General features: G+C 46.1%; 1 protein-coding gene across 2 annotated transcripts in view; it reads right to left on the bottom strand.

Moving 5' to 3' along the window:
- The window catches only part of plod2 (procollagen-lysine, 2-oxoglutarate 5-dioxygenase 2), a 128,338-nt gene that overhangs the window by 56,332 nt on the left and 53,515 nt on the right, over window positions 1-18,491 (bottom strand). For both annotated transcript variants that reach the window (XM_064949681.1, XM_064949682.1), the window contains exons 4-6: window positions 12,237-12,400; window positions 6,503-6,615; window positions 2,909-2,972 (exon numbers count right to left, since the gene is read on the bottom strand). In XM_064949681.1, the coding sequence (XP_064805753.1) occupies window positions 2,909-2,972; window positions 6,503-6,615; window positions 12,237-12,400 (341 nt within the window). The remainder of the gene's footprint in view (window positions 1-2,908; window positions 2,973-6,502; window positions 6,616-12,236; window positions 12,401-18,491) is intronic.

Raw genomic sequence — 18,491 nt, 5'->3', positions numbered from 1 at the left:
CCCGGAGCCACTCCTAATTTTTTGGGGCTGTGTTCTTAGGGTCGTTGTCCTGTTGGAAGGTGAAACTTTGCCCCAGGCTGAGGTCCTTAGCACTTGAAAGTCGGTTTTTATCAAGGATCTCTCCATTCTTCAATCTGTTCATCTTGCTGCCACCACCATGCTTCACAGTAGGGATGGTGCCAGGATCTCTCCATTCTTCAATCTGTTCATCTTGCTGCCACCACCATGCTTCACAGTAGGGATGGTGCCAGGTTCCCTCCAGAAATGTGATGCTTGGCATTCGGGACAAAGAGTTACATATTGTTTTCATCAGACCAGAGAATATTGTTTCTCATGGACTGAGAGTCTATTAGGGGCCTTTTGACAAACTCCAAGCGGGCCGTCATGTGCCTTTTACTGAGGAGTGGCTTCCATCTGGCCACTCTACCATAAAGGCCTGATTGGTGGAGTGCTGCAGGGAAGGTTGTCTTTCTGGAAGGTTCCCCAATCTCCACAGAGAAACTCTAGATCTCTGTCAGAGTGACATTCGCAGGGCAGACAGCTCTAGGAAGAGTCCTGGTGGTTCCAAACTTCTTCCATTTTAGAATGATGGAGGCCACTGTGTTCTTGGGGAACTTCAATGGTGCAGAAATGTTTTGGTGCCCTTCCCCAGATCTGTGCCTCAACGCAATCCTGTCTCTGAACTCTACGGACAATTCCTTCAACCTCATGGCTTGGTTTTTGCTCTGACATGCACTGTCAACGGTGGGATATAGACAGGTGTGTGCCTTTACAAATCATGTCCAATCTGTTGAATTTACCACAGGTGGACTCAAGTTAAGAAACATCTCAATGATGATCAATGGAAACAGGAGGCACCGGAGCTCAATTTACAGTCTCATAGCAAAAGGTCTGAATACTTATGTAAATAGGCATTTATTTTATTTATTGGTATTACATTTGCTAAAAAAATAAATAAGATACAAAACTGTTTTCACTTTGTTATTATGGGGTATTGTGTGTAGATTGATCAGAAATAAATACACATTTAATCAATTTTAGAAAAAGGCTTTAATGTAACAAAATGTGGAAAAGGGCACCTGAATACTTTCTGGATGTATTGTGTAAAAGGTTTTATCGTGCTTGTTTTCTTTTACCAAAGTCAAATGTTTTGTAAATCAGTTAGGGTCTCTATAACTAGGAGGCTGTAAACCATGACAGGTCATCCTTGTAGCTGTGTGGACTAATATGCTGAAACACTGCTTCTAACTCAAGGCCATCAGATTGGTAAACAGCTATTACTAACATCTGCTAACCATGTGGATGTGACAAATAAAATGGGGTAAGTTGAGCCAATGGCCATGGGGTAAGTTGAGCCAATGGCCATGGGGTAAGTTGAGCCAATGGCCATGGGGTAAGTTGAACCGATGGCCATGGGGTAAGTTGAGCCAATGGCCATGGGGTAAGTTGAACCGATGGCCATGGGGTAAGTTGAGCCAATGGCCATGGGGTAAGTTGAGCCAATGGCCATGGGGTAAGTTGAGCCAATGGCCATGGGGTAAGTTGAGCCAATGGCCATGGGGTAAGTTGAGCCAATGGCCATGGGGTAAGTTGAGCCAATGGCCATGGGGTAAGTTGAGCCAATGGCCATGGGGTAAGTTGAGCCAATGGCCATGGGGTAAGTTGAGCCAATGGCCATGGTGTAAGTTGAGCCAATGGCCATGGGGTAAGTTGAGCCAATGGCCAACATACCCCATACAAATGTTGATTACATTCTGTCAGTTTTATGCATGATGTCATATGCATAGTATTTTGCAGTGTGTCATGTCTATGAACTCAAGATGGAGCATTTTTATTGGTACAGAGCAGACATCATAGTAAGTTGAGCCAATGGCCTTGGGGCAGATATCATCATGTCCTGCGTAAACAAACGTAAAACAAGCTGGTGTCTGGCCCCCCTTGAGATTCCTGAGAGCAGCCAAGGAAGTGAGAGAAGGGAAGAAGTCCATTAGAACAGCAGCAAGGAATGAAGAAATAGACAGAATGACTCTGACGAGGTGCATGAACTAAAATAAAACAAACAGGGAGCTTTGTGAAGAGAGGCTGTGACAGAGTAGCAGATGACATGGAGTCTGAGCTTGATAAACATATCAAAAATCTCGCAGACCAGTTTCATGAGCTAAGTAACGTCAAATGCAGATAACTTGCCTACGAATTGGCACATCAAAATAACATCCCTGTCCCAGACAACTGGTCAAGAAATGGAAGGTTACGCGATATTGAACAGAGAGATCTACAACTGAATGTTGGAATACATTTCAGATTTACAATATACCACACCCCCATTCTAAACCTACCCCATACCCCATTCTAAACGTACCCCATACCCCATTCTAAACGTACCCCATACCCCATTCTAAACGTACCCCATACCCCATTCTAAATGTGTTGTGCCGAGAAACAAACCTGTTATGTTTAAATTCATTCTGATTATTTCCAGGGAAAACACAGCATCATGATATCATTGTTAGAAAGAACACGATTTTTCCCTTGACGGAGTGATGCTGAAGGTACAAGATGGCACAACATACCCCATTCTAAACGTACCCCATTCTAAACGTACCCCATTCTAAACGTACCCCATTCTAAACGTACCCCATTCTAAACGTACCCCATTCTAAACGTACCCCATTCTAAACGTACCCCATTCTAAACTTACCCCATTCTAAACGTACCCCATTCTAAACGTACCCCATCCAAACGTACCCCATTCTAAACGTACCCCATTCTAAACATACCCCATTCTAAACGTACCCCATTCTAAACGTACCCCATTCTAAATGTACCCCATTCTAAACATACCCCATTCTAAACGTACCACATTCTAAACGTACCCCATTCTCCCCTAATAAGGGCTGTGGCAACTCACCGATTGCTCCATTTAAGTTCTGGAAAATCTGAGACTTGTGGTCCAAAGTCATGTTCAAACTCTCCTGGAAGAAAAACAACATAAAGAACATTGAAATGAAAAAGACAAGTGAAATCGGTGGGATATCAACCCTGGTTAGACTTCTAGTTATCACCATGATGACTGGGAGTCTAACCCCCTGTAACACAGGACTTACAGCACTTACCCTCTGTAAAGGGTCCAGGTATGTCTACACTGAGCACATTCCTTAATATCAATCCAAGATATCAACTTCCCAGTTCATGCTTCAAAACCAACTTTATAAAGAGGTTTTAAAAATTGGTTCCGTGTGCCTGAACATTCCATGATGTACACTAAGGCATAGCAGAATAAATGGATGCCGTTCATGATTAATATAATTCACCAATACATTTCTTGGCAGTCCCTAAAACATATTGCTATCAGGTTGTAAATCATAACTTGTTTGCTGCCTCAACACATTTGTGATGATCTGTTTCAGTTACAATTACTTTTTTTATGAAAATGGACGACTGTAGTTAAGGCTGGAAATGTCAATACATGTCAATCAGACTAGGGGTGATGATCACAAGTCAGTCGTAAAGTGGACAATAGGCTAGTGTCACAAGTCAGTCGTAACGTGGACAATAGGCTAGTGTCACAAGTCAGTCGTAAAGTGGACAATAGGCTAGTGTCACAAGTCAGTCGTAACGTGGACAATAGGCTAGTGTCACAAGTCAGTCGTAAAGTGGACAATAGGCTAGTGTCACAAGTCAGTCGTAACGTGGACAATAGGCTAGTGTCACAAGTCAGTCGTAAAGTGGACAATAGGCTAGTGCACACGTGACAAACACAAGGCCCGCGGGCCGAATAGGACACAAGCGAGTTTAAACGAGTCAACAGTTGATTCATCTACTTTATGAAATGACAGCCTGATGCGCTGGAGTCTGTGAATTCAACATCAGTTGCGATATTTCAGTATGTCCCGTTTACAGCAGAGGGGGTCGCTCCTCTTTTCAGTTCGCTGCAGCTAGCGCCTAGAACGAGCTGCAACTAACACTCAAACTGGCCAGTTTTATCGCCCTCTAATCATTCAAATTCTCAATCATGGACACTCTTACTGAAAGTTGTGGCTGCTTCACGTGATGTATTGTTGTCTCTAGCTTCGTACCCTTTCTGCTGTTGTCTGTGCCCAGTAATGTTTGTAACATGTTTGTGTTGTTACCATGTTGTGCTGCTACCATGTTGGACTGCTGCCATGTTGTTGTCATGTTGTTGTCATGTTGTGTTGCTACCATGCTGTGTTATCATGTGTTGCTGCCGTGGTGTGTTGTTGTCTTAGGTCTCTATTCATGTAGTGTTGTGTTGTCTCCCTTGTCATGATGTGTCTTTTGTCCAAAATGTTTATTTTATTTTTAATCCGAGCCTCCGTCACCCGCGGGAGGACTTTTGCCTTTTGGTAGGCCATCATTGAAAATATGAATTTGTTCTGAACTGACATTGGGACAAATATCATTCTTTTTGGAGAAATGTCCTCTGGTCTGATGAAACAAAAATTTAACTATTTGGCCATAATGACCATCGTTATGTTTGGAGGAAAAAGGGGGACGCTTGAAAGCCGAAGAACACCATCCCAACTGTGTGAGGGGGTCTCACTGCCAGCTAACCAGTACTCTGTATGCCATGGGCTCTCCATCCTTGTTCCTGCAGCTAACTCTGTATGCCATGGGCTCTCCATCCTTGTTCCTGCAGCTAACTCTGTATGCCATGGGCTCTCCATCCTTGTTCCTGCAGCTAACTCTGTATGCCATGGGCTCTCCATCCTTGTTTCTGCAGCTAACTCTGTATGCCATGGGCTCTCCATCCTTGTTCCTGCAGCTACCCAGTACTCTGTATGCCATGTGCTCTCCATCCTTGTTCCTGCAGCTAACTCTGTATGCCATGAGCTCTCCATCCTTGTTCCTGCAGCTAACTCTGTACTCTGTATGCCATGGGCTCTCCATCCTTGTTCCTGCAGCTACCCTGTACTCTGTATGCCATGGGCTCTCCATCCTTGTTCCTGCAGCTACCCTGTACTCTGTATGCCATGGGCTCTCCATCCTTGTTCCTGCAGCTACCCAGTACTCTGTATGCCATGGGCTCTCCAACCTTGTTCCTGCAGCTACCCTGTACTCTGTATGCCATGGGCTCTCCAACCTTGTTCCTGCAGCTACCCTGTACTCTGTATGCCATGGGCTCTCCATCCTTGTTCCTGCAGCTACCCTGTACTCTGTATGCCATGGGCTCTCCATCCTTGTTCCTGCAGCTACCCTGTACTCTGTATGCCATGGGCTCTCCAACCTTGTTCCTGCAGCTACCCTGTACTCTGTATGCCATGGGCTCTCCATCCTTGTTCCTGCAGCTACCCTGTACTCTGTATGCCATGGGCTCTCCATCCTTGTTCCTGCAGCTACCCTGTACTCTGTATGCCATGGGCTCTCCATCCTTGTTCCTGCAGCTACCCAGTACTCTGTATGCCATGGGCTCTCCAACCTTGTTCCTGCAGCTACCCTGTACTCTGTATGTCATGGGCTCTCCTACCCTGTTCCTGCAGCTACCCAGTACTCTGTATGCCATGGGCTCTCCATCCTTGTTCCTGCAACTAACTCTGTATGCCATGGGCTCTCCTACCCTGTTCCTGCAGCTACCCAGTACTCTGTATGCCATGGGCTCTCCATCCTTGTTCCTGCAGCTAACCAGTGCTTCATTTGGGAAACCAAGTGAAATACATTCAGGAACATTGATAGTAACATGTTTTCATAACGAAACATATTCCACTAAACTGTTGACAGCCCCTCTGAGTGCTCGAGAACGGAATAAAGGAGAGAGAGGATGAGATGGAAACGTACAGAGATATTGTACGGTGGGGAGATATTTGTGTAGCTCAAGGTGGAATTTGATATGGCAGCCTATTAATGATGAAAACATTAAACAAAAGGCGAATCAAATGAAAATTCACTAGTTAGCTAACAGTACGCCGCCCTGCACAATCCATGAAACAAAAGACATTATTAATTATGAAAACATGAAACATAAGCATCGCCCAGGGCTGTACGTCCTCTCCCAGATTCGTGACATTGTGGAGTGTAGCCTCAGGTAACCAGTCCATACAGTGTGCATAATGGTTTATCCACACTCAAAGGTGTTTCATTTTGGAGTATAGGCGAGATCAATTATGTACCAGAGAGATCTTAAATCAGTTCAGATGTATGTTTCTCTGCCATGCGTAATATGCAGTAAAACGGCATTTTAATTCAGTTTATTTTTGGCTTGGGCTCATAAACCTCCTCTTAGAATGCATAAGAGGAGATTAAACATAAACTCCACGGTCACGTGTAATTTTACCGCGGTCGTGACTCATTCTGGCGTGGAGGTAATACCCAGTCAACACAACAACCATAAGAACCACAATAAGGTATATACCGAAGCACATTCCTGAGCATTTAGAACAGTTCCAGGTATATCAGAGTTTTAGCATGTGAATTACAATACCGTGAGTGATGACATTTTAGTACACGACCCCCAGCTTTGCTAGAGCCACACAGGACCACTACTCACCCTCTGTTGAGGGTCCAGGTATATTTTGGTGTAAAACAGCTGGTCGTCATCGTTCTCGTGAAGGTTCCACTGCTCTACGATCTTGGTCACATATGGGGCGTAGCCGATGATGCCTAGCGGTACAAAACAGAGTTAAAACCAGATTGAGTTCAACAAATGGGGTCCTATAGAACAAAATATGGGGTGAACTGTGGGTGATTGTGCTGTAGTATGGGGTGAACTGTGGGTGATTGTGCTGTAGTATGTGGGTGATTGTGCTGTAGTGTAGGATGATTGTGTTGTAGTATGTACTGTATTCTTCCATAAATTATAAAGAATATGCATTTAGTTTTCTCCAGAATCTGTCATGTAGCAAGACAACGATCCAAAACACACAATCAAGTATACATGAAAATGACCATATAAAGCAACAAATTTGACGTTTTGGAATGGCATTGTCGAGATGTTGAGGCAGGACTTTAAACGACCAGTTCATGAAAACCCACAAATGTTGCCAAGTTAAAGCTGCATGGAAGATTGGGACAAAATTCCTCCAACAGAGATTCTGAGAGACTGATCAACAACTACAGGAAGTGTTTGGTTGGTCAATAACTACAGGAAGTGTTTGGTTGAAGTCATTGCAGCTAAATGTGGAACAACCAGTTATTGAGTGTAAGTGGGCAATTACTTTCAATGACTTTCTCACACAGGGTGTTGCATAACTTTGTTCATGAAATAAATGAAATAAGTATCGTCATTTATGTGTTATTTAAATAATATTAGGTTTTGGATGAACATCTGATATCATTTAGTTTAAAAACAAAATTCCAAAGTCGAGTACATTTGAAAGGGTCAAATAGTTTTTCACAGCATTCTACATATCATTCAGAGGTCAAAGATTTGATCCGAAAGCATGCACACTGCTCACTGCACACTGCACACTGCACACTGCACACATTTTTCATATGGGTCGCCACATAAAACCACTTCATCAAATAAGCTTTATAAACAAAAGTATGTGGACACCCCTTCAAATGAGTGGATTCGGCTATTTCAGCCACACCCCATGTATAAAATCGAGCACACAGCCATGCGATCTCCATAGACAAACATTGACAGTATAATGGCCTTATTGAAGAGCTCAGTGACTTTCAACGTGGCACCGTCATAGGATGCCACCTGTCCAACAAGTCAGTTTGTCATATTTCTGCCCTGCTAGAGCTGCCCCGAGCGACTGTAAGTGCTGTCATTGTGAAGTGGAAACATCTAGGAGCAACAACGGCTCAGCTGTGAAGTGGTAGGCCACACAAGCTCCCAGAAGTACTGAGTACTATACTGCCTCTGGAAGCAACAAGAACTTTTAGTCTGGAGATGAAATGGGTTTACATGGGCGAACAGCCACACACTAAGAGCTCCGAGCACAATGCCAACTGTCGGCTGGAATAGTGTAATGCTCGTCGCCGAGATGGTTTGTCGAGATCGGTGTGGAAGAACTTGTCTGGCCTGCACAGAGTCCTGACCTCAACCCTATCAAACATCTTTGGAATGAATAGGAATGCCGACTACGAGCCAGGCCTAATAGCCCAACATCAGTGCCCGACTTCACTAATGCTCTTGTGAAGCAAGTCCCTGCAACATTGTTCCAACATCTAGTGGAAAGCCTTCCCAGAAGAGAGGAGGCTGTTATAGCAGCAATGTTCCAACATCTAGTGGAAAGCCTTCCCAGAAGAGAGGAGGCTGATATAGCAGCAATGTTCCAACATCTAGTGGAAAGCCTTCCCAGAAGAGAGGAGGCTGTTATAGCAGCAATGTTCCAACATCTAGTGGAAAGATTTCCCAGAAGAGAGGAGGCTGTTATAGCAGCAATGTTCCAACATCTAGTGGAAAGCCTTCCCAGAAGAGAGGAGGCTGTTATAGCAGCAATGTTCCAACATCTAGTGGAAAGCCTTCCCAGAAGAGAGGAGGCTGTTATAGCAGCAATGTTCCAACATCTAGTGGAAAGCCTTCCCAGAAGAGAGGAGGCTGTTATAGCAGCAATGTTCCAACATCTAGTGGAAAGCCTTCCCAGAAGAAAGGAGGCTGTTATAGCAGCAATGTTCCAACATCTAGGGGAAAGCCTTCCCAGAAGAGTGGAGGCTGTTATAGCAGCAATGTTCCAACATCTAGTGGAAAGCCTTCCCAGAAGAGAGGAGGCTGTTATAGCAGCAATGTTCCAACATCTAGTGGAAAGCCTTCCCAGAAGAGAGGAGGCTGTTATAGCAGCAATGTTCCAACATCTAGTGGAAAGCCTTCCCAGAAGAGTGGAGGCTGTTATAGCAGCAATGTTCCAACATCTAGTGGAAAGCCTTCCCAGAAGAGTGGAGGCTGTTATAGCAGCAATGTTCCAACATCTAGTGGAAAGCCTTCCCAGAAGAGTGGAGGCTGTTATAGCAGCAATGTTCCAACATCTAGTGGAAAGCCTTCCCAGAAGAGAGGAGGCTGTTATAGCAGCAATGTTCCAACATCTAGTGGAATGCCTTCCCAGAAGAGAGGAGGCTGTTATAGCAGCAATGTTCCAACATCTAGTGGAAAGCCTTCCCAGAAGAGTAGAGGCTGTTATAGCAGCAATGTTCCAACATCTAGTGGAAAGCCTTCCCAGAAGAGTGGAGGCTGTTATAGCAGCAATGTTCCTACATCTAGTGGAAAGCCTTCCCAGAAGAGTGGAGGCTGTTATAGCAGCAATGTTCCAACATCTAGTGGAAAGCCTTCCCAGAAGAGTGGAGGCTGTTATAGCAGCAATGTTCCTACATCTAGTGGAAAGCCTTCCCAGAAGAGTGGCGGCTGTTACAGCAGCAATGTTCCAACATCTAGTGGAAAGCCTTCCCAGAAGAGTGGAGGCTGTTATAGCAGCAAAGGAGGGACCAACTCCATAGTAATGCCCATGATTTTGGAATGAGATGTTCGACGAGCAGGTGTCCACATACTTTTGGTCATATAGTGTATAAAACCACATGACCACATCTACTGCGGAACTAAGTAATGAACTAAAAAAAACTCCTGGTGAAAATGATGGTCCTTACTCTAAACACCTCTCTCCTGTCCTGACTCAACCTCACCCCTCTCCTGACACCAAACACACCTCTCTCCTGTCCTGACTCAACCTCACCCTTCTCCTGACACCAAACACACCTCTCTCCTGTCCTGACTCAACCTCACCCCTCTCCTGACACCAAACACACCTCTCTCCTGTCCTGACTCAACCTCACCCCTCTCCTGACACCAAACACACCCCTCTCCTGTCCTGACTCAAACTCACCCTTCTCCTGACACCAAACACACCCCTCTCCTGTCCTGACTCTAAACACACCCCTCTCCTGTCCTGACTTTAGCCTCACCCTTCTCCTGAAAGCAAACACACCCCTCTCCTGACGCCAAACACATCCCTCTCCTGTCCTGACTCAACCTCACCCCTCTCCTCTCCTGTCCTGACTCAACCTCACCCCTCTCCTCTCCTGACTCGAGCCTCACCCTTCGCCTGCTCTGACTCTAACCTCACATCTCTCCAGTTCTGACTGACTCTAAATTCACCCCTCTCCTGTCATACTATTCCCCAAACAAACCAAGGTTTCACCTCTCTGTGACCCTCCAGACCAGGTCAGGAAAAATAGAGCAGAGACAGACAGCAGGACCTGTCCCTGTTAGTTAGGTCCCTGGGTGATGTGGTTAGTTTGGCCCCTGGGTGATGTGGTTAGTTTGGCCCCTGGGTGATGTGGTTAGTTTGACCCCTGGGTGATGTGGTTAGTTTGGCCCCTGGGTGATGTGGGCCGGAAGCCTGCCCTCAGAGACACAAACACAAGCTGTAATTTGATGCAGAGTACGGCCCACGGGGGACCAAGACAAATACACATGTCAACTTAATGACAGCAGTGCACCAGGGAGAGGGGAGCAGCTGCTACAGGCTACAGGCTTTATAGAGGCTGAGAGGGGCCTACAGGAACACAACAATAATCAACCGTTCTACATTAAAAATAGCAGTAGGATGTTTCCACACCACACAGAAATCATAACACAGTTCTGAAAGTAGTGGTAAGTCAGCAGGATTGTCCCCTTGTTGGTCTATGGAGGTGATGAACGAGGCGCAGAAGACCTAAAGTTCAACAGAATCATCAGAAATACCGACTGTCCTCCAGGCAGGAAAGGCCTCGGTGACTGTCTCAGTGCCCGTCGTGAAGTTTACAGAGAAAACACATTCTTTGTTGTTTTTATTCTCTCTACATGAAAACACAGCCTGTGTGTGTGTTGTCCTTCCTCTATGAGCAATCAGTGTTGACACAGCAGAGTGTCTATCAGGAGCGGGGACGAAGGTAAAGTCACGTAGAGTGCAATAGTTCAAAGAACTGACCTCATACTTGATCTGTGAATTCTCTGAGGTCCTTTAAACTCTGGGCTGTAGAGGGTTGACCTATGAGGGCGGGTAGAGGGATGACCTATGAGGGCGGGTAGAGGGATGACCTATGAGGGGGGGGTAGAGGGATGACCTATGAGGGGGGGGTAGAGGGATGACCTATGAGTTATATGAGGTCCCCTAAACTCTGGGCTGTAGAGGTTGTAGAGGGAATTCTAAACTCTGGGGGGGTAGAGGGAATTCTAAACTCTGGGCTGTAGAGGGATGACCTATGAGGGGGTAGAGGGATGACCTATGAGGGGGGGTAGAGGGATGACCTATGAGTTATATGAGGTCCCCTAAACTCTGGGCTGTAGAGGTTGTAGAGGGAATTCTAAACTCTGGGGGGGTAGAGGGAATTCTAAACTCTGGGGGGGTAGAGGGAATTCTAAACTCTGGGCTGTAGAGGGAATTCTAAACTCTGGAGGGGTAGAGGGAATTCTAAACTGGAGGGGTAGAGGGAATTCTAAACTCTGGAGGGGTAGAGGGAATTCTAAACTCTGGAGGGGTAGAGGGAATTCTAAACTGGAGGGAGAGGGAATTCTAAACTCTGGAGGGGTAGAGGGAATTCTAAACTCTGGAGGGGTAGAGGGAATTCTAAACTCTGGAGGGGTAGAGGGAATTCTAAACTCTGGAGGGGTAGAGGGAATTCTAAACTGGAGGGGTAGAGGGAATTCTAAACTCTGGAGGGGTAGAGGGAATTCTAAACTCTGGAGGGGTAGAGGGAATTCTAAACTGGAGGGGTAGAGGGAATTCTAAACTCTGGGGGTAATTCTAAACTCTGGAGGGGTAGAGGGAATTCTAAACTCTGGAGGGGTAGAGGGAATTCTAAACTCTGGAGGGGTAGAGGGAATTCTAAACTCTGGAGGGGTAGAGGAATTCTAAACTCTGGAGGGGTAGAGGGAATTCTAAACTCTGGAGGGGTAGAGGGAATTCTAAACTCTGGAGGGGTAGAGGGAATTCTAAACTCTGGGGGGGTAGAGGAATTCTAAACTCTGGAGGGGTAGAGGGAATTCTAAACTCTGGAGGGGTAGAGGGAATTCTAAACTCTGGGGGGGTAGAGGGAATTCTAAACTCTGGAGGGGTAGAGGGAATTCTAAACTGGAGGGGTAGAGGGAATTCTAAACTCTGGAGGGGTAGAGGAATTCTAAACTCTGGAGGGGTAGAAGAATTCTAAACTCTAAACTCTACATTTTTCACATCTCCCGTTGACTTGCCAAACCCCAAACCCCGGTCTGGTCTGTCGAGTCTGTTTCACAAAGTTGTCCCGGAAGTATCGCAATGTTGAGCCTCTGGGTTTAGAAACTCTGTGATGACGGTGTTTGGACCAACCTCCTGAGTTGAGAAAGCGCTTGCCGCTGCGGATGGACGGGTATTTGTCCTGTAGGCGTTTATCAGGCCAGACCAAACCCTCGGCAGCAAACAGGACCTTGTGATTGGCTTCCTGGAACTTCCTGAGTATCTCCTCTGGTCCCCCTGCGAAGATAAGATCATAACTGGAGAGAGAGAAGAAGGGGGGTAGAGTGAGAAAGAGAAGGAGAGAGAGGGCAGAGAGAGAAGAGAGAGGGGATAGAGAGAGAGGGCAGAGAGAGAAGAGAGAGGGGATAGAGAGAGAGGGGTAGAGAGAGGGGAGAAGAGAGAGAGGGTAGTGAGAGAAGAGAGAGGGGATAGAGAGAGAGGGTAGAGAGAGGGGTAGAGAGATGAGAGAAGAGAGAGAGGGTAGAGAGAGAAGAGAGAGGGGATAGAGAGAGAGGGTAGAGAGAGGGGTAGAGAGAGGAGAGAAGAGAGAGAGGTTAGAGAGAGAGGGTAGAGAGAGGGTAGAGAGAGGGGTAGAGAGAGGAGAGAAGAGAGAGAGGGTAGAGAGAGAAGAGAGAGGGGATAGAGAGAGAGGGTAGAGAGAGAAGAGAGGGTAGAGAGAGGAGAGAAGAGAGAGAGGGTAGAGAGAGAGGTAGAGAGAGGAGAGAAGAGAGAGAGGGTAGAGAGAGAGGGTAGAGAGAGAAGAGTGGGTAGAGAGAGGAGAGATAGGGGATAGAGAGAGAGGGTAGAGAGAGGGGTAGAGAGAGGAGAGAAGAGAGAGAGGGTAGAGAGAGAAGAGAGAGGGGATAGAGAGAGAGGGTAGAGAGAGGGGTAGAGAGATGAGAGAAGAGAGAGAGAGGGTAGAGATCGAAGAGAGAGGGGGTAGAGAGAGAGGGTAGAGGGAGAAGAGAGAGAGTGGGTAGAGAGAGAAGAGAGAGAGGGTAGAGAGAGAAGAGAGAGAGGGCAGAGAGAGAAGAGAGAGAGGGTAGAGAGAGAAGAGAGAGAGGGGAAGAGAGAGAAGAGAGAGAGGGTAGAGAGAGAGGGTAGAGGGAGAAGAGAGAGAGGGGGTAGAGAGAGAAGAGAGAGAGGGTAGAGAGAGAAGAGAGAGAGGGGGCAGAGAGAGGGTGGAGAGAGAAGAGAGAGAGAAGGGGTAGAGAGAGAGGAGAGAGAGAGGGTAGAGAGAGAAGAGAGAGAGGGTAGAGGGAGAAGAGAGAGAGAAGGTAGAGAGAGAAGAGAGAGAGGGTAGAGAGAGAAGAGAGAGAGGGTAGAGAGAGAAGAGAGAGAGGGTGGAGAGAGAAGAGAGAGGGTAGAGAGAGAAGAGAGAGAAGGTAGAGAGAGAAGAGAGAGAGTACAGAGAACAGAGAGAGGGTAGAGAGGGTAGAGAGGGGGTAGAGAACAGAGAGAGAGGGTAGAGAGTGTAGAGAGAGAGGGTAGAGAGAGAAGAGAGAGAGGGGGAAGAGAGAGAAGAGAGAGAGGGTAGAGAGAGAAGAGAGAGAGGGTAGAGGGAGAAGAGAGAGAGGGGGTAGAGAGAGAAGAGAGAGAGGGTAGAGAGAGAAGAGAGAGAGGGGAAGAGAGAGAAGAGAGAGAGGGTAGAGAGAGGGTAGAGGGAGAAGAGAGAGAGGGGGTAGAGAGAGAAGAGAGAGAGGGTAGAGAGAGAAGAGAGAGAGAGGGGGCAGAGAGAGGGTGGAGAGAGAAGAGAGAGAGAAGGGGTAGAGAGAGAGGAGAGAGAGAGGGTAGAGAGAGAAGAGAGAGAGGGTAGAGGGAGAAGAGAGAGAGAAGGTAGAGAGAGAAGAGAGAGAGGGTAGAGAGAGAAGAGAGAGAGGGTAGAGAGAGAAGAGAGAGGGTGGAGAGAGAAGAGAGAGGGTAGAGAGAGAAGAGAGAGAAGGTAGAGAGAGAAGAGAGAGGGTAGAGAAAGAAGAGAGAGAGGGTAGAGAGAGAAGAGAGAGAGGGTAGAGAGAGAAGAGAGAGAGGGTAGAGAGAGAAGAGAGAGGGTGGAGAGAGAAGAGAGAGGGTAGAGAGAGAAGAGAGAGAAGGTAGTGAGAGAAGAGAGGGTAGAGAGAGAAGAGAGAGGGTAGAGAGAGAAGAGAAAGAAGGTAGAGAGAGAAGAGAGAGGGTAGAGAGAGAAGAGCGAGCGAGGGTAGAGAGAGAAGAGAGAGCGAGGGTAGAGAGAGAAGAGAGAGAGGGTGGAGAGAGAAGAGAGAGAGAGGGCAGAGAGAGGGTGGAGAGAGAAGAGAGAGAGAAGGTAGAGAGAGGGTGGAGAGAGAAGAGAGAGAGAAGGTAGAGAGAGAAGAGAGAGAAGGTAGAGAGAGAAGAGAGAGCGAGGGTAGAGGTTAAATAACAGCATATTTAGACCCGAAGTTATACTACTACTATGGGCAGCTTCCCCCATGTCCTCCTCGAACTCCTCTTATCTATTCAACATCTGATTATCACTCCGAGCAGCTGGGCCGTAACTGTCTCTACGGTAGATATACATCTAAAAGAAACCATTTATGTTTATACTTCCCCTTTATTTAACCAAGTAGGCCAGTTGAGAACAAGTGAGACATGAGACATTCTTCACGCTGAAGCAGGGTGTCGGCTCACATTGATGCATTTAAATAGCCAATGAATGTGCAGATTGGCACATGTGTTTTTTTATTATTGCAAAAATGATATTTTAGTCTCGTGAGGTGTGTTTCCTGACCGATTACGAGGTTAATGGTTAATGATTGTCCCCCAGGGAAAATCCCCAGAATAAATTACAAGATAACTCAATAATTCTTAAAAAATTGGTTTACATATTTGCCAAGGATGTTTCAGTTGCTCTGTACATCTCACTAAGGAGTTTGGTGCAGTATTTATCGAGTTAAAACAAAATGTGCGTTGTGTTGTCTTATGTAAACAGGTCCGTCTCACTGTTTATACTAATGGATTGAGAGCAACACCGCAGCTGTTTGTCGGTGGGCAAATGGACATCGTCGAATCAAAACCTGCCATTTGGACATCGTCGAATCAAAACCTGCTTTTTGGACATCGTCGAATCAAAACCTGCCATTTGGACATCGTCGAATCAAAACCTGCCATTTGGACATCGTTGAATCAAACCCCACCATTTATTTACCCGTTGTGACGCACGGATGTGCCAAACTCCGTTTTAGACGAGACTGACTTTAAAACGATCCTATTTAGAGTGAATCCTCGAATGGTGTTTCTGACTCATATCGATGGCAAATAGGCTAATTTCTAAGGAATGTGTTGCTGTTTAAAAAAGGCAACGAGGAAAGAATTGAGAATGAGAAGAATGCACACACACACACACACACACACACACACACACACACACACACACACACACACACACACACACGGTGGTCTACTAGAGATGGTGAAGGACAGAGATCCCTGACCCCAAACGTCACGGTGGTCTACTAGAGATGGTAAAGGACAGAGATCCCTGACCCCACACATCACGGTGGTCTACTAGAGATGGTAAAGGACAGAGATCCCTGACCCCACACGTCACGGTGGTCTACTAGAGATGGTAAAGGACAGAGATCCATGACCCACACGTCACGGTGGTCTACTAGAGATGGTAAAGGACAGAGATCCATGACCCCACACGTCACGGTGGTCTACTAGAGATGGTAAAGGACAGAGATCCATGACCCACACGTCACGGTGGTCTACTAGAGATGGTAAAGGACAGAGATCCATGACCCCACACATCACGGTGGTCTACTAGAGATGGTAAAGGACAGAGATCCATGACCCCACACGTCACGGTGGTCTACTAGAGATGGTAAAGGACAGAGATCCATGACCCCCACACGTCACGGTGGTCTACTAGAGATGGTGAAGGACAGAGATCCCTGACCCCACACGTCACGGTGGTCTACTAGAGATGGTGAAGGACAGATCCACGGTGGTCTACTAGAGATGGTAAAGGACAGAGATCCATGACCCCACACGTCACGGTGGTCTACTAGAGATGGTAAAGGACAGAGATCCATGACCCCCACACGTCACGGTGGTCTACTAGAGATGGTGAAGGACAGAGATCCCTGACCCCACACGTCACGGTGGTCTACTAGAGATGGTGAAGGACAGATCCACGGTGGTCTACTAGAGATGGTAAAGGACAGAGATCCATGACCCCACACGTCATGGTGGTCTACTAGAGATGGTAAAGGACAGAGATCCATGACCCCCACATGTCACGGTGGTCTACTAGAGATGGTAAAGGACAGATCCACGGTGGTCTACTAGAGATGGTAAAGGACAGATCCACGGTGGTCTACTAGAGATGGTAAAGGACAGATCCACGGTGGTCTACTAGAGATGGTAAAGGACAGATCCACGGTGGTCTACTAGAGATGGTAAAGGACAGAGAGGCCATGGAGTGATGGAACATGGGAAAACACTCAGGATGAGGCCAAAATACCATAATGGGGAAAGGGTGTCATTTGTGTCACGCTCTGAGAACACACCTTGACAGTGTGTTAACCTACATAGGTGGATGGATATGTTTGATTTCATTGTGTTATGACATGTGGTCGGTAGGTATCTGTGTTATGACATGTGGTCTGTAGGTATCTGTGTTATGACATGTGGTCGGTAGGTATCTGTGTTATAACATGTGGTCTGTAGGTATCTGTGTTATGACATGTGGTCTGTAGGTATCTGTGTTATGACATGTGGTCTGTAGGTATCTGTGTTATGACATGTGGTCTGTAGGTATCTGTGTTATAACATGTGGTCTGTAGGTATCTGTGTTATAACATGTGGTCTGTAGGTATCTGTGTTATGACATGTGGTCTGTAGGTATCTGTGTTATAACATGTGGTCTGTAGGTATCTGTGTTATGACATGTGGTCTGTAGGTATCTGTGGTATAACATGTGGTCGGTAGGTATCTGTGTTATAACATGTGGTCGGTAGGTATCTGTGTTATGACATGTGGTCTGTAGGTATCTGTGTTATAACATGTGGTCTGTAGGTATCTGTGTTATGACATGTGGTCTGTAGGTATCTGTGGTATAACATGTGGTCGGTAGGTATCTGTGTTATAACATGTGGTCGGTAGGTATCTGTGTTATGACATGTGGTCTGTAGGTATCTGTGTTATGACATGTGGTCTGTAGGTATCTGTGTTATGACATGTGGTCTGTAGGTATCTGTGTTATGACATGTGGTCTGTAGGTATCTGTGTTATAACATGTGGTCTGTAGGTATCTGTGTTATGACATGTGGTCTGTAGGTATCTGTGTTATGACATGTGGTCTGTAGGTATCTGTGTTATGACATGTGGTCTGTAGGTATCTGTGTTATGACATGTGGTCTGTAGGTATCTGTGTTATGACATGTGGTCTGTAGGTATCTGTGTTATGACATGTGGTCTGTAGGTATCTGTGTTATAACATGTGGTCTGTAGGTATCTGTGTTATGACATGTGGTCTGTAGGTATCTGTGTTATGACATGTGGTCTGTAGGTATCTGTGTTATAACATGTGGTCTGTAGGTATCTGTGTTATGACATGTGGTCTGTAGGTATCTGTGTTATAACATGTGGTCTGTAGGTATCTGTGTTATAACATGTGGTCTGTAGGTATCTGTGTTATAACATGTGGTCTGTAGGTATCTGTGGTATAACATGTGGTCTGTAGGTATCTGTGTTATGACATGTGGTCTGTAGGTATCTGTGTTATGACATGTGGTCTGTAGGTATCTGTGTTATGACATGTGGTCTGTAGGTATCTGTGTTATGACATGTGGTCTGTAGGTATCTGTGTTATAACATGTGGTCTGTAGGTATCTGTGTTATAACATGTGGTCTGTAGGTATCTGTGTTATGACATGTGGTCTGTAGGTATCTGTGTTATGACATGTGGTCTGTGGGTATCTGTGTTATAACATGTGGTCTGTAGGTATCTGTGTTATGACATGTGGTCGGTAGGTATCTGTGTTATAACATGTGGTCTGTAGGTATCTGTGTTATGACATGTGGTCTGTAGGTATCTGTGTTATGACATGTGGTCTGTAGGTATCTGTGTTATGACATGTGGTCTGTAGGTATCTGTATCACAGTTACCTGCATCAGTAATTAGCTGGATCTCCAACTGCAGCTTCAGCGATTTCTAGAATTAGGACATTTCATGAATGAAGGGAGGGTGTTTTAATACCGAGTAAACAGAAATACCCCTCTCTCTCCCCTTATTAGCTGCTGTAATGATGTGAACGAACACTCAGTTAGATTTCAACAGGTCTGTACGGGTGAAAGGAAGTGTTTCTCCTAATATGGTTATAAATGGAC

Source organism: Oncorhynchus masou, chromosome 30 (genome assembly GCF_036934945.1).
Source record: "Oncorhynchus masou masou isolate Uvic2021 chromosome 30, UVic_Omas_1.1, whole genome shotgun sequence".
NCBI classification, from domain to species: Eukaryota; Metazoa; Chordata; class Actinopteri; order Salmoniformes; family Salmonidae; genus Oncorhynchus; species Oncorhynchus masou.
This window is presented reverse-complemented; position numbering and strand designations above follow the sequence as displayed.